At 44.7% G+C, this 23,966-nt stretch overlaps 1 protein-coding gene across 1 annotated transcript in view; it reads right to left on the bottom strand.

Moving 5' to 3' along the window:
- Positions 1-23,759, bottom strand: part of b4galt1l (DP-Gal:betaGlcNAc beta 1,4- galactosyltransferase, polypeptide 1, like) — a 27,058-nt gene extending 3,299 nt beyond the window's left edge. The window contains exons 1-4 of the mRNA XM_044363754.1: positions 22,792-23,759; positions 11,917-12,152; positions 3,593-3,780; positions 1,039-1,161 (exon numbers count right to left, since the gene is read on the bottom strand). Of these exons, the coding sequence (XP_044219689.1) occupies positions 1,039-1,161; positions 3,593-3,780; positions 11,917-12,152; positions 22,792-23,209 (965 nt within the window). The 5' untranslated portion in view covers positions 23,210-23,759. The remainder of the gene's footprint in view (positions 1-1,038; positions 1,162-3,592; positions 3,781-11,916; positions 12,153-22,791) is intronic.
- Positions 23,760-23,966: the final 207 nt, after the last annotated feature.

The following is a 23,966-nucleotide window of genomic DNA, read 5'->3' as shown; positions in this document are numbered from 1 at the left end:
GCTGGATCACCAGGACGCTTCATCAGTCACAGACTGAACAGCTGATTAACACGTCTGCAGCTTCCAGATGGAATCAAAACAGTCCTCAAACTTTAATATCTGATGTTTCTATGACTACTGTTGTTGTTGTTGTTGTTGTTGTTTCTGACTGGTGACAACAGATCAGTGAAGCTGCCTGATTAAAGATTAAATAAAACAAATAGTTTCTAAACTCAGGAGACGTCATCATCAATACATCTATAGATTACTGTCATCATCAATACATCTATAGATTACTGTCATCATCAATACATCTATAGATTACTGTCATCAATACATCTATAGATTACTGTCATCATCAATACATCTATAGATTACTGTCATCATCAATACATCTATAGATTACTGTCATCAATACATCTATAGATTACTGTCATCAATACATCTATAGATTACTGTCATCATCAATACATCTATAGATTACTGTCATCAATACATCTATAGATTACTGTCATCAATACATCTATAGATTACTGTCATCAATACATCTATAGATTACCGTCATCATCAATACATCTATAGATTACCGTCATCATCAATACATCTATAGATTACCGTCATCATCAATACATCTATAGATTACTGTCATCATCAATACATCTATAGATTACCGTCATCATCAATACATCTATTGTTTTTAAACTGTTGGTCGTTTTGTCACTGACCTGACAGTAATCAATCAATCAATCAATCAATCAAATCATATATGATCTTGTTTTTATGATGTTTGGATCATTAAATGTAATCTTTGATCAGTTTGGCAGCAGAACGATCAATGAGTTGTTTACTGTTTACAGCTGCAACGATGAATTGATTGATTGATTAGTTGATCATTGATCGTAGTAAAGTGAATATTTTGGGTTTTGATGACGTCATGTGACACTCTGATGTTTTATAAACTGATTAAACCAGATCGTCGGTGTTTGATGTCTTTATGTTACATTTGTGAGTTGAATGTGTGACATGTGACTGTTGTCATGGCGACGGGGAGGCGTGTACCTGTTGTAGATGTCGTCGTCCTCTCCTCCCCAGCCCCAGTAGTTGTTGGGGAAGCCGTTGATCTTCAGGTACTGTTCTTTACTCATCGAGGAAACGCCTCCAAAATACTGATTATACGGTAACCTGCAGACACAGACACACGTCATCAATACACCCTGATCACCTTCTGTTCTGTGATCAATATGAGAGCAGACAGGAACTTCCTGTATGTGAGAGAATCTGAAGACGACGCAGTAAAACCTGCTGGACATGTTTACGAAAACAAGACAAACGTTTCTGATTGGTCAAACTGTCTCCTCCAGCAGCCAATCATATCTCTGCTTCAGCTGTTTGCTCTCAAGTTCATCAGCTGACCAGCATCAGCTGACCAGCATCAGCATCAGCTGACCAGCATCAGCATCACCTGACCAGCAGGTCTGACTGAACAACAGGGCGTGAAGGACAAACTTCAACTTACTGTGTGTGAGTGTGTGTGTGTGCGCGCGTGCGTGTGTGTGTGCGTATGTGAGTGTGTGTCTGTGTGTGTGTGCGCGCGTGTGCGTATGTGTGTGTGCGTCTGTGTGTGTGCGCGCGTGTGCATATGTGTGAGTGTGAGTGTGTGTGCGTGAGTGTGTGTGTGTGCGTGAGTGTGTGTGCGTGTGCATATGTGTGAGTGTGTGTGTGTGCGTGAGTGTGTGTGCGTGTGCGTATGTGTGAGTGTGTGAGTGTGTGTGCGTGAGTGTGTGTGTGTGCGTGAGTGTGTGTGCGTGTGCATATGTGTGAGTGTGTGTGTGTGCGTGAGTGTGTGTGCGTGTGCGTATGTGTGAGTGTGTGTACAGGAAACAGGAAGTGAGGGGCCTGGCAGATGGTGGCGTTTGAGAGCAGATCTCTTCCTCTGTGGTGTCTCTGTCAGCACTTCCTGATTTCCTGAACACACTGGGTTCATCCCTCACTGTGTATCTGTCACATGTTGCGCAATACGCCGTGGTGCATTGTGGGATACACTAGGCTTTGGATATGAAGCAGTGTGAGGAGGAGAAGTGTGTGTGTGTGCTGGGACGCTCCCACTCCGTCCCACAATGACAGGAAGTGAACTTGAAGCCACAGTGGATCCACCCAACATGGTGACATCATCATCATCATCATCATCATCATCATCATCATCATCATCACTGTCAGCGTAACAGGCTGCATGCGGGAACATTTCCTGTCACATGATTAACAAGCTAAAATATGTTCAGATTGTTTTTAAATGTGCGACAGGATGAAGCGACGCAGACGTCTCTTCTTCTTCTGATGTTTTCATATCAGATGTTATTGATATCTGATCTCTGGCTGCGCGGCCGCCGTCAGAACTCACATCAGACTCTGCAGGTCGCCTGTCGTCATCTCACAGCCCAACAACAACAAACATGGAGGACGGCAACCACACACACATCTGTTGGGACCTTTAACTTGTAATCGAGACAAACTGGTTGTTGTTCTTGAATGAATGTCGCTCACGTTTCAGATGAATCTGAACCATCGACACAAGTATCTCCCAGTGAAACCCAGTATTTGTCCAGTAAGGGATTAAATCAGATCCTTCACATTTGATTGGACTGCTAAAACGTGGGCGGGGCTTACAGAGTTCAGCATGAATCATCAAACATCTGAAACCGTTTTACAGGAAGACAGAAGACACGACTTTGATGTAGACATACTGGGATACTGGTTTCTGGACGTATATTTGGCGTTGAACAAGAGATAAAGGAAGGATGAACACGGAGACGCAGGATTAAAGCTGGACTGGGACTTTAAGGTCTGTCATGTGAACGCAGTGTTAGCTTGACTGCAGTCTGTGTGAACAGCTGATAACAGCAGGTGATGAGACAACATCAGTGTTTCCTCCAGTCTGTCACACACCCAGCTTCAACTGACTCAACCTTATACACTCAACCACAACACACACACACACACACACACACACACACACACACACACACACACACACACACACACACACACACAGTCTTTTACTTCTCCTGCTCTGTCTGTCTATAAAGGACTCATATTCTGCTCATCTCCAGACTCTATATTTATATTCTGGGGCTCTACTGGAATAAAACCTGTTTATTGATCTTCTACTGGTCCTTTATGCAGCCCCTCAGTTCAGCCTCTGTCTCTAACAGGCCGTTTTAACTCCTGTCTCTTTAAGGCCCCGCCTCCTGATGAGCCCACTCTGTTCTGATTGGTCAGCTTCAGGAAGCTTCCTCCGGCTCCGGAGGCTACGTAAACAAACTATAGTAGCAGGATTTCACTTCTTCTTCTCCTTCTTTACTCCAAATGTCAACTTCTCAAATCCATCTGCATGTCTTGCAGGAAAACTTTAGAAATCAACAATATTTAGAGACTCTGGAGTTTTTAACGAGGGAAAAGGAGCAGAGTTTCTAACCAGGTTACACTTTTTTGTGGAAAGACCACATAAGACACACATTATTATTCAAAGCAGAGTATTTTTATGTCTTGAAACATATCTGGAGGGTTTGTTTGAGCCTCAGTCCAGATGAAACAGCAATAACAGGTGTGGTCTCACCTGAAGCCGAACTTGTCCATGGACACAGACAGGTGTCGCGGCTGGCTGAAACACTTGTAGGTGTTGCGGTCGTCCATGGGGATCAGGTCGACGTCGCTGAAGATGAAACACTCGTAGTCGTACTCCTTCAGAGCCTCGGTGTAGCCCACGTTCAGCAGCTTGGCTCGGTTAAATATCTGTTCTCCGTCCTGATTCAAACACAAACACACCTGAAGTCAGCACCTGCTCACACTGACTTCACCTTCAGGTTAAAAGACATGAAACATTACAAACACTTTGTCCTCTTTATAGTCAAACTGTTACATACCTTCAGCATAAAGAGTCATATTAAAACGTGCAGTAACCAAAGTTTCCATCAGAAACAAGTAGTGAACACAACACTGACATATCAGCTTTTAGGTTGATTTTGAATCATTTGGATGCTATAAAGATAAATAAAAGTTTACCCTATACAGATAAATATTAAATACATAAATACAATACATACATATCAAATACAGTGTATATGGTGTATGAGGTGTATGTGGTGTGTGAGGTGTATGAGGTGTATGAGGTGTATGTGGTGTATGAGGTGTATGTGGTGTGTGAGGTGTATGTGGTGTGTGAGGTGTATGAGGTGTATGTGGTGTATGAGGTGTATGAGGTGTATGAGGTGTATGTGGTGTATGAGGTGTGTGAGGTGTATGAGGTGTATGTGGTGTATGTGGTGTATGAGGTGTATGAGGTGTATGAGGTGTATGTGGTGTATGAGGTGTGTGAGGTGTATGTGGTATCTGTGGTGTATGAGGTGTACGAGGTGTATGAGGTGTATGAGGTGTATGAGGTGTACGAGGTGTATGTGGTGTATGAGGTGTATGAGGTGTATGAGGTGTATGAGGTGTATGAGGTGTATGTGGTGTATGAGGTGTATGTGGTGTGTGAGGTGTATGTGGTGTATGAGGTGTATGTGGTGTATGAGGTGTATGTGGTGTATGAGGTGTATGTGGTATCTGTGGTGTATGAGGTGTATGAGGTGTATGTGGTGTATGAGGTGTATGTGGTGTATGAGGTGTATGTGGTGTATGTGGTGTATGTGGTGTATGAGGTGTATGTGGTATCTGTGGTGTATGAGGTGTATGAGGTGTATGAGGTGTATGTGGTGTATGAGGTGTATGAGGTGTATGTGGTATCTGTGGTGTATGAGGTGTATGAGGTGTATGAGGTGTATGTGGTATCTGTGGTGTATGAGGTGTATGAGGTGTATGTGGTGTATGTGGTGTATGAGGTGTATGTGGTATCTGTGGTGTATGTGGTGTATGAGGTGTATGTGGTATCTGTGGTGTATGAGGTGTATGAGGTGTATGAGGTGTATGTGGTGTATGTGGTATCTGTGGTGTATGAGGTGTATGTGGTATCTGTGGTGTATGAGGTGTATGAGGTGTATGTGGTGTGTGAGGTGTATGTGGTGTATGTGGTGTGTGAGGTGTATGTGGTGTATGTGGTGTATGAGGTGTGTGAGGTGTATGTGGTGTGTGAGGTGTATGTGGTATCTGTGGTGTATGAGGTGTATGAGGTGTATGTGGTATCTGTGGTGTATGAGGTGTATGAGGTGTATGTGGTGTATGAGGTGTATGTGGTGTATGAGGTGTATGTGGTATCTGTGGTGTATGAGGTGTATGAGGTGTATGAGGTGTATGTGGTGTATGAGGTGTATGTGGTGTATGAGGTGTATGTGGTGTATGTGGTGTATGAGGTGTATGTGGTATCTGTGGTGTATGAGGTGTATGAGGTGTGTGAGGTGTATGAGGTGTATGTGGTATCTGTGGTGTATGAGGTGTATGTGGTATCTGTGGTGTATGAGGTGTATGTGGTGTATGTGGTGTATGAGGTATATGTGGTATCTGTGGTGTATGAGGTGTATGTGGTGTATGTGGTGTATGAGGTGTATGTGGTGTGTGAGGTGTATGTGGTATATGTGGTGTATGAGGTGTATGTGGTGTATGAGGTGTATGAGGTGTATGTGGTGTATGAGGTGTATGTGGTGTATGAGGTGTATGAGGTGTATGAGGTGTATGAGGTGTATGAGGTGTATGAGGTGTATGTGGTGTATGAGGTGTATGAGGTGTATGTGGTATCTGTGGTGTATGAGGTGTATGAGGTGTATGTGGTGTATGTGGTGTATGAGGTGTATGTGGTATATGTGGTGTATGAGGTGTATGAGGTGTATGAGGTGTATGTGGTGTATGAGGTGTATGTGGTGTATGAGGTGTATGTGGTATCTGTGGTGTATGAGGTGTATGAGGTGTATGTGGTATCTGTGGTGTATGAGGTGTATGTGGTGTATGAGGTGTATGTGGTATATGTGGTGTATGAGGTGTATGAGGTGTATGTGGTGTATGAGGTGTATGTGGTATATGTGGTGTATGAGGTGTATGAGGTGTATGTGGTGTATGAGGTGTATGTGGTATCTGTGGTGTATGAGGTGTAAGCTGTGTAAGCTGTGTATGTGGTGTATGAGGTGTATGTGGTGTATGAGGTGTATGTGGTGTATGAGGTGTATGAGGTGTATGTGGTGTATGAGGTGTATGAGGTGTATGAGGTGTATGAGGTGTATGAGGTATCTGTGGTGTATGAGGTGTATGAGGTGTATGTGGTGTATGAGGTGTATGAGGTGTATGTGGTATCTGTGGTGTATGAGGTGTATGTGGTGTATGAGGTGTATGAGGTGTATGTGGTGTATGAGGTGTATGAGGTGTATGTGGTGTATGAGGTGTATGAGGTGTATGAGGTGTATGTGGTGTATGTGGTGTCTGTGGTGTATGAGGTGTATGTGGTGTATGAGGTGTATGTGGTATCTGTGGTGTATGAGGTGTAAGCTGTGTAAGCTGTGTATGTGGTGTATGAGGTGTATGTGGTGTATGTGGTGTATGAGGTGTATGTGGTGTATGTGGTGTATGAGGTGTATGTGGTGTACATGGTGTATGTGGTGTACATGGTGTATGTGGTGTATGTGGTGTATGTGGTGTATGAGGTGTATGTGGTGTATGTGGTGTATGAGGTGTATGTGGTGTATGTGGTGTATGAGGTGTATGTGGTGTACATGGTGTATGTGGTGTACATGGTGTATGTGGTGTATGTGGTGTATGTGGTGTATGAGGTGTATGTGGTGTATGTGGTGTATGAGGTGTATGTGGTGTATGTGGTGTACATGGTGTATGAGGTGTATGTGGTGTATGTGGTGTATGAGGTGTATGAGGTGTATGTGGTGTATGTGGTGTACATGGTGTATGAGGTGTATGTGGTGTATGCGATAACTGTCATGACTGTGCACCGCGGCGCTCTCCGAGGTGCTGATCCTGCTGCAGAGAGCAGCTATGGAGCTATCCAGGATGCTCTCTTTCTCCTCTGCCCACAGTGTTGGGAAGCCAATACCTTCATAGTCTAATGATTGTTTCCACCTGTTTCCCAGCATATAGACGCTCCCTGTTAGTGCGTTCTGGTCGCTGAATCTAGAAATCCATGTTCATGTGTGAGTAGCTTCCAGAGGAGTCATCTTTCATTATTAGTTCTGTTTACTTTCTGACCCGTAGTTTGATGGTGGCGACTTAGCTAGATAGCCTTAGCCTTGTTGTGTTTTTTGTTTTGCCAAGAAAATAAATATCTTGAGACATTTCTTCTTAGTGCAATTTCTCCTGATTTAAGTGTTATATAAACAAGCTTTACTGTTGGGCTATTATGTATTTTGTTGCTTTTTACATGACAAAGATGACGGTTTTAAAAAGAATTAAACACTTGTTTAAGGCTGGTTTTAGAGAGGATCAGAGAGGACTAACAATGTTCCTGTCAGGACTCAAAACCATCTCTGATGGTGTGAACGTGGCACAAACGCACATGTTCCTGCAGGCGACTTTAGAGAGCAGAGGAGATCTACTGTGGTTGTTGCACCACCAGGCGAGTGGATCTGCGTTGGAGACTACGGGCTCCTCTGGCAGGTAGCTGCTCCAGCTCTCCAGTGTGGACGAGCAGGTGGCGGCCAGTGACATCAGCAGGGCTCCGAGAGTCGTCTTTTTTGCTGCAGGTAGCCATCGCTTGCACAGAGGACTCTTCGTCTCCAACCACTGATGCATTAGCAGCACACCGTCCGTCCTGCATCTCTTCCATGAGTGCGTATTTTGTCTTGTCTTAATGTTCGTCCTCGTCTGACGGTTTCAGAACATCTCCAGTCAGGGGTTTCGGGACGGGTTTGACTGATGTGATGCTAACATCGTTTTCATCAGACAGCAGATCCATAAACTCAGATGCAGGTTTGAAGGCGGCGTTCACAGACTCAGTGACGGCGATGTCCTGCCAGCTGGGGATTAGATGCTGGTGTCGCCGGTCCAAGACTCTGTCCACCATCTTCTGCTTGGTGCTCCCTCTCGTAACGCAGTATTAGCTGTTAAATTACTGAACTGAAATGAGCCTTTATCTATTTAGTAATTAACAAAACAACAATATAGGCTACATTTTAAATGAATAATAATCTAACTGCCATTAGATGCTTTGGGAGGCGTTTGGTGATGAACTTGAATGTAGCCTAAATCAAAAGTATCTTATTGGATGTGAACTACAGTTTGGTGATTAATAAACTAGCCTATAATAAAGCTAATAGACTAACTTTTATATCTCACCAGTATGAGGCTGTTCTGGGGGTTTTGGAGCTCGTCAGCCAGCTGTGAGAGAGCGTACTGTGTGCTCCTCAGAGCCTCTGTGTCTCATATAAAGGAGTCATGTTGACATATCAGTTGAGGCAGAGAAGTAGTCGACATTCTGGAGCTCTCTTCTGACCGATGCCTTTACTGCGTGGTGCGTTTTCAGGACAGCAGTGTGAGAAGCAGGTTTTCCTCCTGGGCAGCACTGAATGGAACCATCTGCTCCACTAGATGTTGCGTAACAGCGGCTGTAAGGAATTTATGCCCGTTGCTTTGACGACTGTGTTTGGCGACTTGCGCGAAGGCCTCAGCCACTCCTAACTGTTGAGTTCATTTGGGAACCTGACTGTTAAAACTTGTCCTTTAATTCAAGCTAACTGGGAGCTAAGCTAGCTCTCCAACAGAGACAGTACTGAAGTTCTCCTGATGCAGGTACGGTTTGAGTTACTGAAACTTGTTTCTGTTGACATGACAACACTCGTAATGTTCAGCTCCTCCAGACTCCAACCAAAGTCTACAACATTTATCTTTATTATATTCTCTGGAAAACGTTAATGACCGTCAGTGTTTATTTGTCAGCTAATTTATTAACCTGCTGTGTACGTGGTATATGTGGTATATGTGGTATATGTGGTGTATGAGGTTTCCTGGTTAATTTCTCCTGGAGAACGCAGGTTACATGTGAGCATGTGCAGAACAAAGACAGCAGACAGAGAGAGGAACAGCGGACTGATGCAAGTTCAACTCAAACTAAACACAAAGTAGTAGTTCTGCTCTCCTGCAGTCTGCAGGTGTGTCTGTCGCACATCTGTGAGTGAGACGCTACTGGACCTGGTCTTCACTGCTCATCTGTTCAGTCTGAACAGACGTGTCCCTGAACGCCTCACAGCTCAGGTGTGTGTGCGTGGTTTGTCAGTGAAGCTGCAGTCAGGTGTGTGCACTGATCGGAGGTCTGTGACGCATCACGACTCCTCGTCAGGTTTCCATGACAGCCAGCTGGCCGCACTGCACGGAGCTGTAAACAGACCACAGGTTGCTTGGCAACCAACACCTGTGAGGAGCTCTCAGGTGTGATGTGTTGTGTTTACGAGCCGCGGGGCTGACAGCGCTGCCGTCTCGACATGTTTCTGATTCTTCAGGTTCTCCTTCAATAAACTCACAGCGTGTACCTGAACAGGTGAGACGTCTTCAGCTGCCGTGGGGAAAATAAACTCCTGCTTTCTTCTTTGTTGTGTTAAAAATGCACAAAGAGTTTGACACAAAGCAGCGGACTCATATCAGCATATATAACATGTGTAACATATATATCATGTATCCACACTGTGCTGCTTTCTGCTGGGAGAAAAAAGAAAACAGTAGAAGCAGATAGAAAGAAGCCCGTATTACCAGAGTGACCCCCCTCAGCCAACATCAAGCAGCTATTGGCTGAGACCAAGCAGGGAGGCGTGTCTCAGCAGCTCCAGCGACCACAGCCATTGGTCAGAAATGCCTGACATGCAGAGGGAGGAGGAGGAGGAGGAGGAGGAGGAGGAGGAAGGTGAAATACAGGAGGAAGGAAGGACACAGACAGGAGAGAGAAGAAACACACGTCAGTCACAAACAAACAGAATCAGCTGAAGAAGAAGAAGAAGAAGAAGAAGAAGAAGAAGAAGAAGAAGAAGAAGAAGAAGAGTTAAAGAGCTGACGATGAAACGTCTGAACATGCTGAGGCTCAACTTCTTATTTCAAACCTGATGACACTAATAATAACAATAATAATAATAATAATAATAATAACAACACACAGTGTCCTGATGTAGAGGCTAAACAACACCTCAGTGTTACTGGGATCAGAGAGATTGATCACTTTATTGATCCTCAGAGGGAAACTACTTCTAAGTGACTGTAATTATTTGATATTGGTTTCACTAGTGTCTGTGAACGCTACTGTGTGTTGGTATTTTTAATCAATATCTAATGATTACTGGTCAAACTGGGAGGGAAACCTGCTAAAGCCAGACAGACTCTGGACATCTTCATCTCCTTTGACTTTACAATCAGCTTCAGTTTAACGTATCAACATCTGATCAATCAGCTGATCGATCTGCTGATCGATCAGCTGATCGATCAATGCTCTGCTGGGTTTCCAACATGGCTGCTGATGTGAACTGTAGTGATGTTGAATGTGATCTGTCTGCTTTTATTAACATCATCTTGTTTGAATAAAACTTTATTGGACAAACTAACCAGAGTTCAGTCGCCGGTTGAGCTCGTGCAGATTAAAACAGGAAGTGTGAGTTCACACGACAAACAGCAGGACGTGTGTTAGTGAAAGATGTGAACAGCTGATCATAACAATCATCAGTCAGCTGATAGCAGCTTTCACTCAGGCAGCACGTTTAGATTCTCCTCCGTAACCAGAAATACATTCACACTGAGCTGAGCAGCTGCTTTCTGTTAGTAGCAAAGAGAAAACAGTAGAAGAAGAAAACAGCAGAAAGAAGCCGAATTACCAGCATCATAATAATAATAATAATAATAATAATAATAATAATAATAATAATGAACTTTATAAGACGCTGACGTCTCCTCACGCCTGCTGCTGTGCCGTCAGGAGACAGAAACCGTGTTCCAGGTCAGACAGCTGACTTCCTGTCAGTAGCTCTAAATACTACAGTACCCATGATCCTCAGCTGCTGCTGCTCAGTGTGAGCATGTTAGTGGAGCACACGGAGCACAACATGAAGCTGTGATTGACTTCAGACGTCTCCTGCAGCAGCAGATCTCTGACCTCTGACCTCTGACCTCCGACCTCAGAGATCAACCGACAACACAAACTGGAACCTTTCAAGACGTCTGGAAGACCGAGACCAGAAAACAACACACACACACACACTATACACACACACGCTATACACACACTATACACACTACACACTCTACAACACACTCAGTGTGAAACAGTCAGTCAGTCAGTCAATCAATCAATCAATCAATCAATCAATCAATCAATCAATCAATCAATCAATCAATCAGTTCCGTACGTCTCTCACTAATATTTACAAACGTGAGCGTGTCTTGTGGTGAAACAGCTCGTGGTTACAGGTGTGTGAGAGAAGGATGCTGCTCCTCCGTCTCACTCAGCCTGTTTTATGCTCTCTTCTGATTGGCTGCCTGTTTCCTGACTGACACGCGTCCAGGCCAATCACAGGTGAGGGTTGTAGCTCAGCCTGTAGTTCTGTAAAACCAGGTTATCAAACAGCTGCACAGCGTTTCCCTGCAGCTGTCTCTGCTCTGCTCCGTGTGTGTGTGTGTGTGTGGAGGAGAAGCTAAGCCCCGCCCCCCCCCCGCCAAACACACAGAGCAGAGCAGAAACTAGCCGACCAGTAGAGACTCTCACACTGAGCTGCAATTAAACAAGTGCATATCAATGAGATAAATAACATAAATAAACATGTTTTCATTCATATTTACAGCATCTGGACATAAAGACACCTGTCAGTGTTTCCTGTCTGACGTCTAGTTATTAAATCTCTAACATCAGCTCAACTGCAAGCTGCCTCACTGATAGTACGACGAGTTTTATGACTGTTTTATTATCACGTCAGTTTGTGTTCAGGCTTCCTGCTGACATCACAGTGACATCACACAGGTAGAGGCGGGGGGTGGCGTTACCTGGTTGATGACGTAGACTCCGTAGTCGAGCTGCTGCCTCTGCAGGATGGGGTGCAGGTAGTACAGCCAGTACTTGAGGTGTTCGTCTCGTTTGCGGAAGGGGATGATGATGGCGACCTTCTGCAGCGCCACGCAGTCTTTCGGTCTGGAGCGTCCGCCCGGCTGCAGGTTGGGGTTGTCCTTCTTAATCTGCTCCAGGCTGACGGGAGTGTTAAACTCCACCCGCAGGGGACCCACTGAAACCAGAGGCACGACAATCAAACATCACCCACAATTGTGACCCGTGATCAATAGAGAAGCACCGATTCTGATTTTCTATGTTGTAAGAACGCCTGTGTGTGTGTGTGTGTGTGTGTGTGTGTGTGTGTGTGTGTGTGTGTGTGTGTAACTTGTATATGAGATTGAGCTTCATTCTCTCTCTGGACGTCTAAAACAGGTCACAGTCTAATTAAGGATGGGATGTGACTATTTAGGGATATGATGGATTATAATTACAAGCAGCAGGGCAGCAGACGTGAGTTCTTCCAGCAGCAGACAGTTTTTCCTCCGTCAGTGTGTAATCAGACAAATATGTTGGAGCAGAAAGAGTCCAACCAGCTCGTTAACACACAGACACACATTTACTGAAGCTGGTACTTTTCCATCCCGACAAAACACACACAACACACACACATCTGCTGCAGTTGTTGCTGAAACAGCTCACATTCATGTCTGCGACCACGTGTGGTGCGTTCACTGCCGTCGGAGCTCTCAGCGACTCTGAAGTCCGGCGGATCTCTGCCTGTTCAGTGACGTGTCAGTTCAGCACAAACACACAGACTTCAGAGGAAACGACGCCGCCGGGAGGTTCAGGTTCAGGTTTGACCCCATTTCAGGGGGGCAGGAGGAGGAGGAGGGGGGGGGAGTTAACCTGCAGCAGGAGTCACAGCTGAGGAAACATCCAGCAGGATCAAAGTCAGACAAACAGACGACTCGACTTCACGTCTGCTGCTAAAACTTCACAAACACATTTAACACAAACACACACGTTCACCAGAGACGTGTGTCTGTGTGTGTAGTGTGTAGTGTGTATAGTGTGTGTAGTGTGTGTGTAGTGTGTAATGTGTGTAGTGTGTAATGTGTGTAGTGTGTAATGTGTGTAGTGTGTGTAGTGTGTGTGTAGTGTGTAATGTGTATAGTGTGTGTAGTGTGTGTAGTGTGTAATGTGTGTAGTGTGTGTGTGTAATGTGTGTAGTGTGTGTGTAGTGTGTAGTGTGTGTGTAGTGTGTGTAGTGTGTAATGTGTGTAGTGTGTGTAGTGTGTGTGTAGTGTGTAATGTGTATAGTGTGTGTAGTGTGTAATGTGTGTAGTGTGTGTAGTGTGTGTAGTGTGTGTAGTGTGTGTAGTGTGTAATGTGTGTAGTGTGTAGTGTGTAATGTGTGTAGTGTGTGTGTGTAATGTGTGTAGTGTGTGTGTAGTGTGTAGTGTGTGTGTAGTGTGTAGTGTGTGTGTAGTGTGTGTAGTGTGTAATGTGTGTAGTGTGTGTGTAGTGTGTGTAGTGTGTAGTGTAGTGTGTGTGTAGTGTGTGTGTAGTGTGTGTGTAGTGTGTAGTGTAGTGTGTGTGTAGTGTGTGTGTAGTGTGTAGTGTAGTGTGTGTGTAGTGTGTGTAGTGTAGTGTGTGTAGTGTGTGTGTAGTGTGTGTAGTGTGTGTGTAGTGTGTGTGTAGTGTGTGTGTAGTGTGTAGTGTGTAATGTGTGTGTAGTGTGTGTGTGTGTGTAGTGTGTAATGTGTGTAGTGTGTGTGTAGTGTGTAATGTGTGTGTAGTGTGTGTAGTGTGTGTGTAGTGTGTAGTGTAGTGTGTGTAGTGTGTGTAGTGTGTGTGTAGTGTGTGTAGTGTGTGTGTAGTGTGTGTAGTGTGTAGTGTGTGTGTAGTGTGTGTGTGTGTGTGTGTAGTGTGTGTGTAGTGTGTGTGTAGTGTGTGTGTAGTGTGTAGTGTGTAATGTGTGTGTAGTGTGTGTGTGTGTGTGTAGTGTGTAATGTGTGTAGTGTGTGTGTAGTGTGTGTAGTGTGTGTGTAGTGTGTGTGTAGTGTGTAGTGTGTAATGTGTGTGTAGTGTGTGTGTGTGTGTGTAGTGTGTAATGTGTGTAGTGTGTGTGTAGTGTGTAATGTGTGTGTAGTGTGTGTAGTGTGTGTGTAGTGTGTGTAGTGTGTAGTGTAGTGTGTGTAGTGTGTGTAGTGTGTGTGTAGTGTGTGTAGTGTGTGTGTAGTGTGTAGTGTGTAGTGTGTGTGTGTGTGTAGTGTGTGTAGTGTGTGTAGTGTGTAGTGTGTGTGTGTGTGTAGTGTGTGTAGTGTGTAGTGTAGTGTGTGTGTAGTGTGTGTAGTGTGTGTAGTGTGTAGTGTGTGTGTGTGTGTAGTGTGTGTAGTGTGTAGTGTAGTGTGTGTGTAGTGTGTGTAGTGTGTGTAGTGTGTAGTGTGTGTGTGTGTGTAGTGTGTGTGTGTGTGTGTAGTGTGTGTAGTGTGTGTAGTGTGTAGTGTGTGTGTGTGTGTAGTGTGTGTAGTGTAGTGTGTGTGTAGTGTGTGTAGTGTGTGTGTAGTGTGTGTAGTGTGTGTGTAGTGTGTGTGTGTGTGTAGTGTGTAGTGTGTGTGTGTAGTGTGTGTGTGTGTGTAGTGTGTGTAGTGTGTGTAGTGTGTGTAGTTTGTGTGTAGTGTGTAATGTGTGTGTAGTGTGTGTAGTGTGTGTAGTGTGTGTGTAGTGTGTGTAGTGTGTGTGTGTGTGTGTAGTGTGTGTGTAGTGTGTGTAGTGTGTAGTGTGTGTGTAGTGTGTGTGTGTGTGTAGTGTGTAGTGTGTAGTGTGTGTGTGTGTGTAGTGTGTAGTGTGTGTGTAGTGTGTGTAGTGTGTGTAGTGTGTGTGTGTGTAGTGTGTAGTGTGTGTGTAGTGTGTGTAGTGTGTAATGTGTGTGTAGTGTGTGTAGTGTGTAGTGTGTGTGTAGTGTGTGTAGTGTGTAATGTGTGTGTAGTGTGTGTAGTGTGTAATGTGTGTAGTGTGTGTAGTGTGTGTGTAGTGTGTGTAGTGTGTGTAATGTGTGTAGTGTGTGTGTAGTGTGTAGTGTGTGTGTAGTGTGTAATGTGTGTAGTGTGTGTAGTGTGTGTGTAGTGTGTAATGTGTATAGTGTGTGTAGTGTGTAATGTGTGTAGTGTGTGTAGTGTGTGTAGTGTGTAATGTGTGTAGTGTGTAGTGTGTAATGTGTGTAGTGTGTGTGTGTAATGTGTGTAGTGTGTGTGTAGTGTGTAGTGTGTGTGTAGTGTGTAGTGTGTGTGTAGTGTGTGTAGTGTGTGTGTAGTGTGTGTGTAGTGTGTAGTGTAGTGTGTGTGTAGTGTGTGTGTAGTGTGTAGTGTAGTGTGTGTGTAGTGTGTGTAGTGTAGTGTGTGTAGTGTGTGTGTAGTGTGTGTAGTGTGTGTGTAGTGTGTGTGTAGTGTGTGTGTAGTGTGTAGTGTGTAATGTGTGTGTAGTGTGTGTGTGTGTGTGTAGTGTGTAATGTGTGTAGTGTGTGTGTAGTGTGTAATGTGTGTGTAGTGTGTGTAGTGTGTGTGTAGTGTGTGTAGTGTGTAGTGTAGTGTGTGTAGTGTGTGTAGTGTGTGTGTAGTGTGTGTAGTGTGTGTGTAGTGTGTGTAGTGTGTAGTGTGTGTGTAGTGTGTGTGTGTGTGTAGTGTGTGTGTAGTGTGTGTGTAGTGTGTGTGTAGTGTGTAGTGTGTAATGTGTGTGTAGTGTGTGTGTGTGTGTGTAGTGTGTAATGTGTGTAGTGTGTGTGTAGTGTGTGTAGTGTGTGTGTAGTGTGTGTGTAGTGTGTGTGTAGTGTGTAGTGTGTAATGTGTGTGTAGTGTGTGTGTGTGTGTGTAGTGTGTAATGTGTGTAGTGTGTGTGTAGTGTGTAATGTGTGTGTAGTGTGTGTAGTGTGTGTGTAGTGTGTGTAGTGTGTAGTGTAGTGTGTGTAGTGTGTGTAGTGTGTGTGTAGTGTGTGTAGTGTGTGTGTAGTGTGTGTAGTGTGTAGTGTGTGTGTAGTGTGTAGTGTGTAGTGTGTGTGTGTGTGTAGTGTGTGTAGTGTGTGTAGTGTGTAGTGTGTGTGTGTGTGTAGTGTGTGTAGTGTGTAGTGTAGTGTGTGTGTAGTGTGTGTAGTGTGTGTAGTGTGTAGTGTAGTGTGTGTGTAGTGTGTGTGTAGTGTGTGTAGTGTGTGTAGTGTGTAGTGTGTGTGTGTGTGTAGTGTGTGTGTGTGTGTGTAGTGTGTGTAGTGTGTGTAGTGTGTAGTGTGTGTGTGTGTGTAGTGTGTGTAGTGTAGTGTGTGTGTAGTGTGTGTAGTGTGTGTGTAGTGTGTGTAGTGTGTAGTGTGTGTGTAGTGTGTGTGTGTGTGTAGTGTGTAGTGTGTGTGTGTAGTGTGTGTGTGTGTGTAGTGTGTGTAGTGTGTGTAGTGTGTGTAGTTTGTGTGTAGTGTGTAATGTGTGTGTAGTGTGTGTAGTGTGTGTAGTGTGTGTGTAGTGTGTGTAGTGTGTGTAGTGTGTGTGTGTGTGTGTAGTGTGTGTGTAGTGTGTGTAGTGTGTAGTGTGTGTGTAGTGTGTGTGTGTGTGTAGTGTGTAGTGTGTAGTGTGTGTGTGTGTGTAGTGTGTAGTTTGTGTGTAGTGTGTGTAGTGTGTGTAGTGTGTGTGTGTGTAGTGTGTAGTGTGTGTGTAGTGTGTGTAGTGTGTGTAGTGTGTGTGTAGTGTGTGTAGTGTGTGTAGTGTGTGTGTGTGTGTGTGTGTAGTGTGTGTGTAGTGTGTGTAGTGTGTGTAGTGTGTGTGTAGTGTGTGTGTAGTGTGTGTGTGTGTGTGTGTGTAGTGTGTGTGTAGTGTGTAGTGTGTGTGTAGTGTGTGTAGTGTGTGTGTAGTGTGTAGTGTGTGTGTAGTGTGTGTGTGTGTGTAGTGTGTAGTGTGTGTGTAGTGTGTGTGTGTGTGTGTAGTGTGTAGTGTGTGTGTAGTGTGTAGTGTGTGTGTAGTGTGTAATGTGTGTGCGTCACTGATGGGAACAGAGAAGCTTCTGATCAACACTTTGACTTCTTATCAGCCGTTATTGATTAACCTTCATTGTGAATCAATCAGAGATCCTCTGTAGTGAAGAGGCTCCACTCTGTATCACCACTGTGCACTCTGAGTGTTTCTGTGGTTCCAGCGACCTCAGCAGAGTGAGACGTCGTCTCTGCAGAGGATCAGGAGTCACATTCTCCACCTCAGTGTTGTTCACATCAGATCAATACCTCACACTGATCCAGATGTGTGGAACGATTCTCAGATTCATGGCGAGGAGGACGATTACCTAAACGTTAGATAATAACGTGATGTTGATGACATCACGGCTCCCAGACGGCCAACCGCTGCACGCCGCCGTTAACCTGCAGCTCATCCACATAAAACACAGCTGACGACTCAATAACGAGCTCGATGAGACAAACGGCCGGTCCAGTAACCATCACACGTTTATCATGTTCATGTACTGAAGAGGATCACACACACACACACACACACACACACACACACACACACACACACACACACACACACACACACACACACAAGACGCAGCTTTTTCTATTAATCACTGCTGTAGTTTGATGTTTAAAAGCTCTTCATACATAAAAAGTTCAGATTTATCCGACTGCTCGTCTTCATTGACGAGAAAGTTTTCATGTGTAGTGATCGATCGAATCATGTGATGATTCTCACCTCTACACTGATCAATAGTTTTACACCTTCAGGAATGTAATCAAACATATTGATTTGTTTATTTAACTGACAGGTCGTATCTGCTGTCAGATTACTGCAGTTATAATAAAACCATGATGACTCGTGTTTATATGCTGCTGTTCATCAAACTCAATCTAAACTCTGATTGGCTGCTGACGGTCAGCTGAGGGATCGATGGCGCTGCAGTGTTTCTACCCTACAGAGACGAGGGTTTCCCCGGCAACGACACAAAGGTTCCCAAACGCTTATTGATTATTGATTTCCGAATGAACGGATACTTGGCGTTTATATTTCTGCCATTAAAGAAAAGACGTGGCGGTGCGGCGGCGCCGGAGTCGTAGAGGAAACAGCGAGCTGGACGGCAGACAGACACGCTGGTTCGACTTCACTGTGTTTCAGTCCTGAGCTGAGAGCTCGGAGCAGGAAGCAGTCGCTCTCTGCGTCACGCCGTTTCCTTCACCAGTTATGTATTTAGGTCATTTAGACACAAGAATGTGTAGAAGTCGCTCCGTGTTACCGTGTTTATAGTGACACGACTAAAAATAACACAAGAGCTCAATGACTCACAGAGCAGCAATAAAAACAAGCTGAGGTATCACAACGTGTACAGTCTACAGGAGGATGGGTATTGATCTGGGTATTGATTGGTTCTATAAAGTGTGTTTCTACATATAGACTCAGCAGAGCCGGACAGATGAGAAACATCTGGGTTCCTACAGTCTGACTCCCGAAACACTCGTAACACCGTCAGCTGCTGCTTCTTCCTACAGATACCACGGAAACAGCCAATCAGATGGCAGCATTGCCCCCCCCCCCCCCCTCACACGCACTGAACTACAGCAGCTGATAGGAGGATGTGGATCACAGCTGCAGGAGGAGGAGGAGGAGGAGGAGGAGGAGGAGTAGCTTCTACCGACGCTCTGATTGGTTCAGTTATTCAACGTGTGGAAAACACCCAGAAACACTCAGTACCACAGAAACCAGCCTGACAGCATGGTAACTCTTTCACTTCCAGTTGGACCAGTTAGAAACCAGCAGCAGGTTTCATACCATCAGTGTTTAAACCATTTCTCAGTTCCTCTCTAAAGGTCCTCTGGAGACATAAAAACACTCTGAACAACGATGTAAATGATTATAAACCATCATGTGAAACTCCAGATGTTTCCTCCGTCACTGTGAAGTTCACCCTCAGTGTTTGTGACGCATGCTGGATCGTGATTGGCTCTTAGCTAGCTGTGATGTCATAAATCCTGCTTGCAGGTACGTCCGGGTGTTTAACAGAGGAACTGGTTTTAGACTGGGAGGGACTCTGATTAAATATAGGACTGCAGGGCTGCTTCAGTAAACTGGCTCTGAAGTCCACCAGAGAGAACTGACCGGTTCAACATGTCTCAGCTTGAATCTGCATCACAATTCTTAAAAAACAACAACAACAAATCTAACGGATCCTAAACGAGGTCGTAGAACTAAACCCACATTCTGTGATTCCAGCCTCTTAACTGTGAACATGTTCTGGTTTCTCTGGTCTCTATGACAGTAAACTGAAGACGAGTCGTCTTTGGGAAACACTGATGGACAGTTTTCACCATTTTCTGATTTTCTTTTATAGACCAAACAACTAATCGGTTAATCAATAATGACAATAATCAGTAGCTACAGCCCTGCAAAATGGTTTATGTTTATAACCATAATTAGCAGAGTCTCATCTGTGTTCAGTGATCTCTTCTTCTTCTTCTTCCTCTTATATAGTGCAGAGCTTTGCTGCATCTGTCAGCAGGAAGTTCATACAGAAACCTTCATGTTCACTGAGCGACGTGCTGTATCTGCTCTGTAAATCACTTCCTGTGTTCAACGCTGAGACGAAAATCAGAAACCAAAACAGAGATTTATATTTTATATTTGTTGGTTTCATGATGGCGCCCCCGAGTTTACATAATTACAGAGAATACACGTCTACATAGTCACATCTGCTGTTAAACACAGACCCCTACACGCCCCTCCATCTGCTGTCAATCAAACACAGACACCTACACGCCCCTCCATCTGCTGTCAGTCAAACAGACACCTACACGCCCCTCCATCTGCTGTCAAACACAGACACCTACACGCCCCTCCATCTGCTGTCAATCAAACACAGACACCTACACGCCCCTCCATCTGCTGTCAATCAAACACAGACCCCTACACGCCCCTCCATCTGCTGTCAATCAAACACAGACCCCTACACGCCCCTCCATCTGCTGTCAATCAAACACAGACACCTACACGCCCCTCCATCTGCTGTCAATCAAACACAGACACCTACACGCCCCTCCATCTGCTGTCAGTCAAACAGACACCTACACGCCCCTCCATCTGCTGTCAATCAAACACAGACACCTACACGCCCCTCCATCTGCTGTCAATCAAACACAGACACCTACACGCCCCTCCATCTGCTGTCAATCAAACACAGACACCTACACGCCCCTCCATCTGCTGTCAATCAAACACAGACCCCTACACGCCCCTCCATCTGCTGTCAATCAAACACAGACCCCTACACGCCCCTCCATCTGCTGTCAATCAAACACAGACACCTACACGCCCCTCCATCTGCTGTCAATCAAACACAGACACCTACACGCCCCTCCATCTGCTGTCAATCAAACACAGACCCCTACACGCCCCTACATCTGCTGTCAATCAAACACAGACACCTACACGCCCCTACATCTGCTGTCAATCAAACACACACCTACACGCCCCTCCATCTGCTGTCAAACACAGACACCTACACGCCCCTCCATCTGCTGTCAATCAAACACAGACACCTACACGCCCCTCCATCTGCTGTCAATCAAACACAGACACCTACACGCCCCTCCATCTGCTGTCAATCAAACACAGACACCTACACGCCCCTCCATCTGCTGTCAATCAAACACAGACCCCTACACGCCCCTCCATCTGCTGTCAATCAAACACAGAGACCTACACGCCCCTCCATCTGCTGTCAATCAAACACAGACCCCTACACGCCCCTCCATCTGCTGTCAATCAAACACAGACACCTACACGCCCCTCCATCTGCTGTCAATCAAACACAGACACCTACACGCCCCTCCATCTGCTGTCAATCAAACACAGACCCCTACACGCCCCTCCATCTGCTGTCAATCAAACACAGACCCCTACACGCCCCTCCATCTGCTGTCAATCAAACACAGACCCCTACACGCCCCTCCAGCTGCTGTCAATCAAACACAGACCCCTACACGCCCCTCCATCTGCTGTCAATCAAACAGACACAGACACCTACACACCCCTCCATCTGCTGTCAATCAAACACAGACACCTTCACGCCCCTCCATCTGCTGTCAATCAAACACAGAAAACAAAAAGGAGTATTTCTGATATTTCCTTTTTTCTTAATTTTAATAACAGTAACAAAATATAATAACAAAATGCAGTAATAATAACAATGTATTTAAATTCATTTGATTTTCGGCTGAAAGAACATTTCTTAATGTAATTTGGACTTTAACTAAACTCCAAACCGCAGCTTCAGGTTAAGAGTAAATAACACACTGACAGAACAAACACTAGAGCCTCGGCAAACAGGTAGAACAGGTGTGTTTTGTATGCAGGTATTCTTTACATTGACACTCCTTTAGTGTCAGTGAGTTTTCACCTGACAGCATCTTAAACATCTTAATACTGATTTCCAGTCCTCCGCTCGGTTTTTCTGTCCTTCCAACGGCCCCAAAACCCAAAAACATTCAGTTTATAAACACAGAAAAATATGAAAACCAGCAAATCTTCACATCTGGAGGAAACACACAGTCACATTTTGGTAAATTTGCTTTAAAAAATGATATTAGCAATTATCTAAATAGCTGTTGATATCCAGGCTGACTGATGATTACTAACTATTGATTCATAATCACTTTAATTTTATGGTGATTTTTTTTAATTAATTGATTGTTTTGTATATTAAATGTTTCCAAATGAAAAATGCAAAACTGAGACTTTAGAGAAACTGACACCTGATGTTTGGAGACATTTTCACAGATTATTGATCAGTATTGATAGTTAGATTATCACCATAGTTATATTTCCTGAAACTTTTCTGCCTTTAGATGAGATTTTGTTTGGAAATGTTGCTGTATTTTGTTGAATTAAAGAAATGATCAGCCATGTTTGTGTTCCTTTAACTCAGGTATTCAAAAGGTGCTACTGAAACTACACCCAGACCGCCTCCTGTCACGGTTACACTCTGGACTCTGGACTGTAACACCTCAGCTGATAACATCTTCAATCACAGCTGATTTACAGTCCTCCTCTCCCACTGTGAATATTTACTTTAATGTCCCAAAATCTTTAAAATGGATCAATATAAACTACAACAAACGATTTTCATTATCGATTAATCGACTGTTTGTTTGATCTATCAGAAGTCATCAGGAAATGGTGAGAAACGTTCACTACAGTATCCTAATGCAGCAAATGATCACGTTTATGAACCATCAGACCTGTTTGTTTTAGAAATTACCCAACCGATTAACCGCACAGTGTGTCATTTCCGCCGCAGGCGGTCTCTCAATCAAAACAACACAAGATGAAGTTTGATGAGGTCGTGAAGCAGCGCGGGATCATGGGAGTTCTTCTCCTGATCAGGATTCCTTCAGATCTAAAGATCCAGACGTCCGATGACTAAAATCCTTCATCGGGTTAAAAGACAGTTAAAAAAACACAAAGATCTAAAAAGTGTATCGTACAAATGTGGCTTAAAACTGGATAAAAAGTGACTTTATAGCAGCTTCAGCTGGACAATTAACACTGATACATGTGGAGACATGACGCCTGACATGACGTCACCTGATTAACACCGCAGGGTTCTGGGTTAGAACATTAATGGAAACATTTGAGATAATTCAAGAACTCAACACAATATAAAACAGGTCTGGTCGGTTTTAGACCTTCTACTGCGGGAAAGTACATACTGTCCCTTTAGTCGATTATCAACGTTGTTGTCAATTAATTTTCTTTCTATCAACTAATTGATTAATCGACTAATCGTTGAAGTTTTAAAAAAGAAGCCTTTTTCATCCCTCTGACAACCTGCCACCAGAGACCGAGTCTTACCCAGCAGCGGTGATGTTTCAGGGCATTTTTCTAGCTTCTTCTCCGGTTCCTCTGCCTCCTTCTGCGGTTCCTCTGCCGCCTTCTCCGGTTCCTCTACCTTCTCCCCCGGCTCCTCTGCCTTTCCCCCCGGTTCCTCTGCCTTCGCCTCCGGCTGGACCTCCGCCGCTCCCTCCGTCTTGCTCTCGGCCGCCTTGGGCTCGGACTCCCCGGTGAGGCCGGTGTCTCCGGTGTCTCCGGGCCGGTGTGACTGTGTGGCCGTGTGTTCGTGCGACTGCTGGTTCTGGACGAAAGCGAAGCGGATGTCCAGAGAGCGGACGTAGAAGACGACGGTGACGGAGATGTGGAGGAAGCAGAGCAGCACCACCAGCTTACAGGTCCGGTGAAGGAGGTTAAAGTTGACGGTGGAGTCTCCGGGCATCCTGGCGTACTGATAAAACTCCCCGGAGAGATAAACGAGAGCTGGCTCAGGCGGAAACCGTGGGGCGAACTTTTTTAGAAAGCGGAAACTTTTAACGGCTGACTGCTAGCTGCTACTTTCGGGCTCCATTTTCGTTTAAGCTGAATTAAAAGTTTGGAAGTTTCGGTCAGTGAGATTCGATAAAACAAAAAACGAAAAGCTCACAAAAAAAGAAGCAGAATAACAGAAAAAGGTGCTGCGAACAAGTTTCGGCGCTGTCACAGGCAGATTAGCAGTTAGCTCGGTTAGCTTCCCGTCTGTTAAAGTCACGGTCTCTGTCAGCCGCTTCCTTTAGAAAAAACGGCTGGTAAAAGCGAGAAAGGTCCTCCTGTAGTTTATAAAAACTACTTCAAACAAGACAAAAACTAAATTTCAACAGCTGTTAACAACAGCTGCCGGCTGAGAACAGCGACGTTACGCGGAGAAACTCAACAAACTTTGCGGCTCCGACAGTCGCCGCCGACACCGAAACATCAAGGGTACGAAATCACACGTTACACTTCCGATGACCAACTTCAAAATAAAACCTGTACTCGCTAACACTGCATTAACCGGAAGTGGAAAAATATCTCTCCAGTCCTGGTTTAGAAGTAATCAGATACTTTACTGCAGTACAAGTACCAATACAGATATGTAAAAGTACTCAACTACAAGTAAAAGTCCTGCATGAAAAATGCTACTACAGTAAAAGTACATAAGTATTATGAGAGTGATGTAG

This window comes from Thunnus albacares, chromosome 10, assembly GCF_914725855.1.
Source record: "Thunnus albacares chromosome 10, fThuAlb1.1, whole genome shotgun sequence".
NCBI classification, from domain to species: domain Eukaryota; kingdom Metazoa; phylum Chordata; class Actinopteri; order Scombriformes; family Scombridae; genus Thunnus; species Thunnus albacares.
The sequence above is the reverse complement of the archived record's forward strand: the minus strand, read 5'-3'. Positions and strand labels throughout refer to the sequence as shown.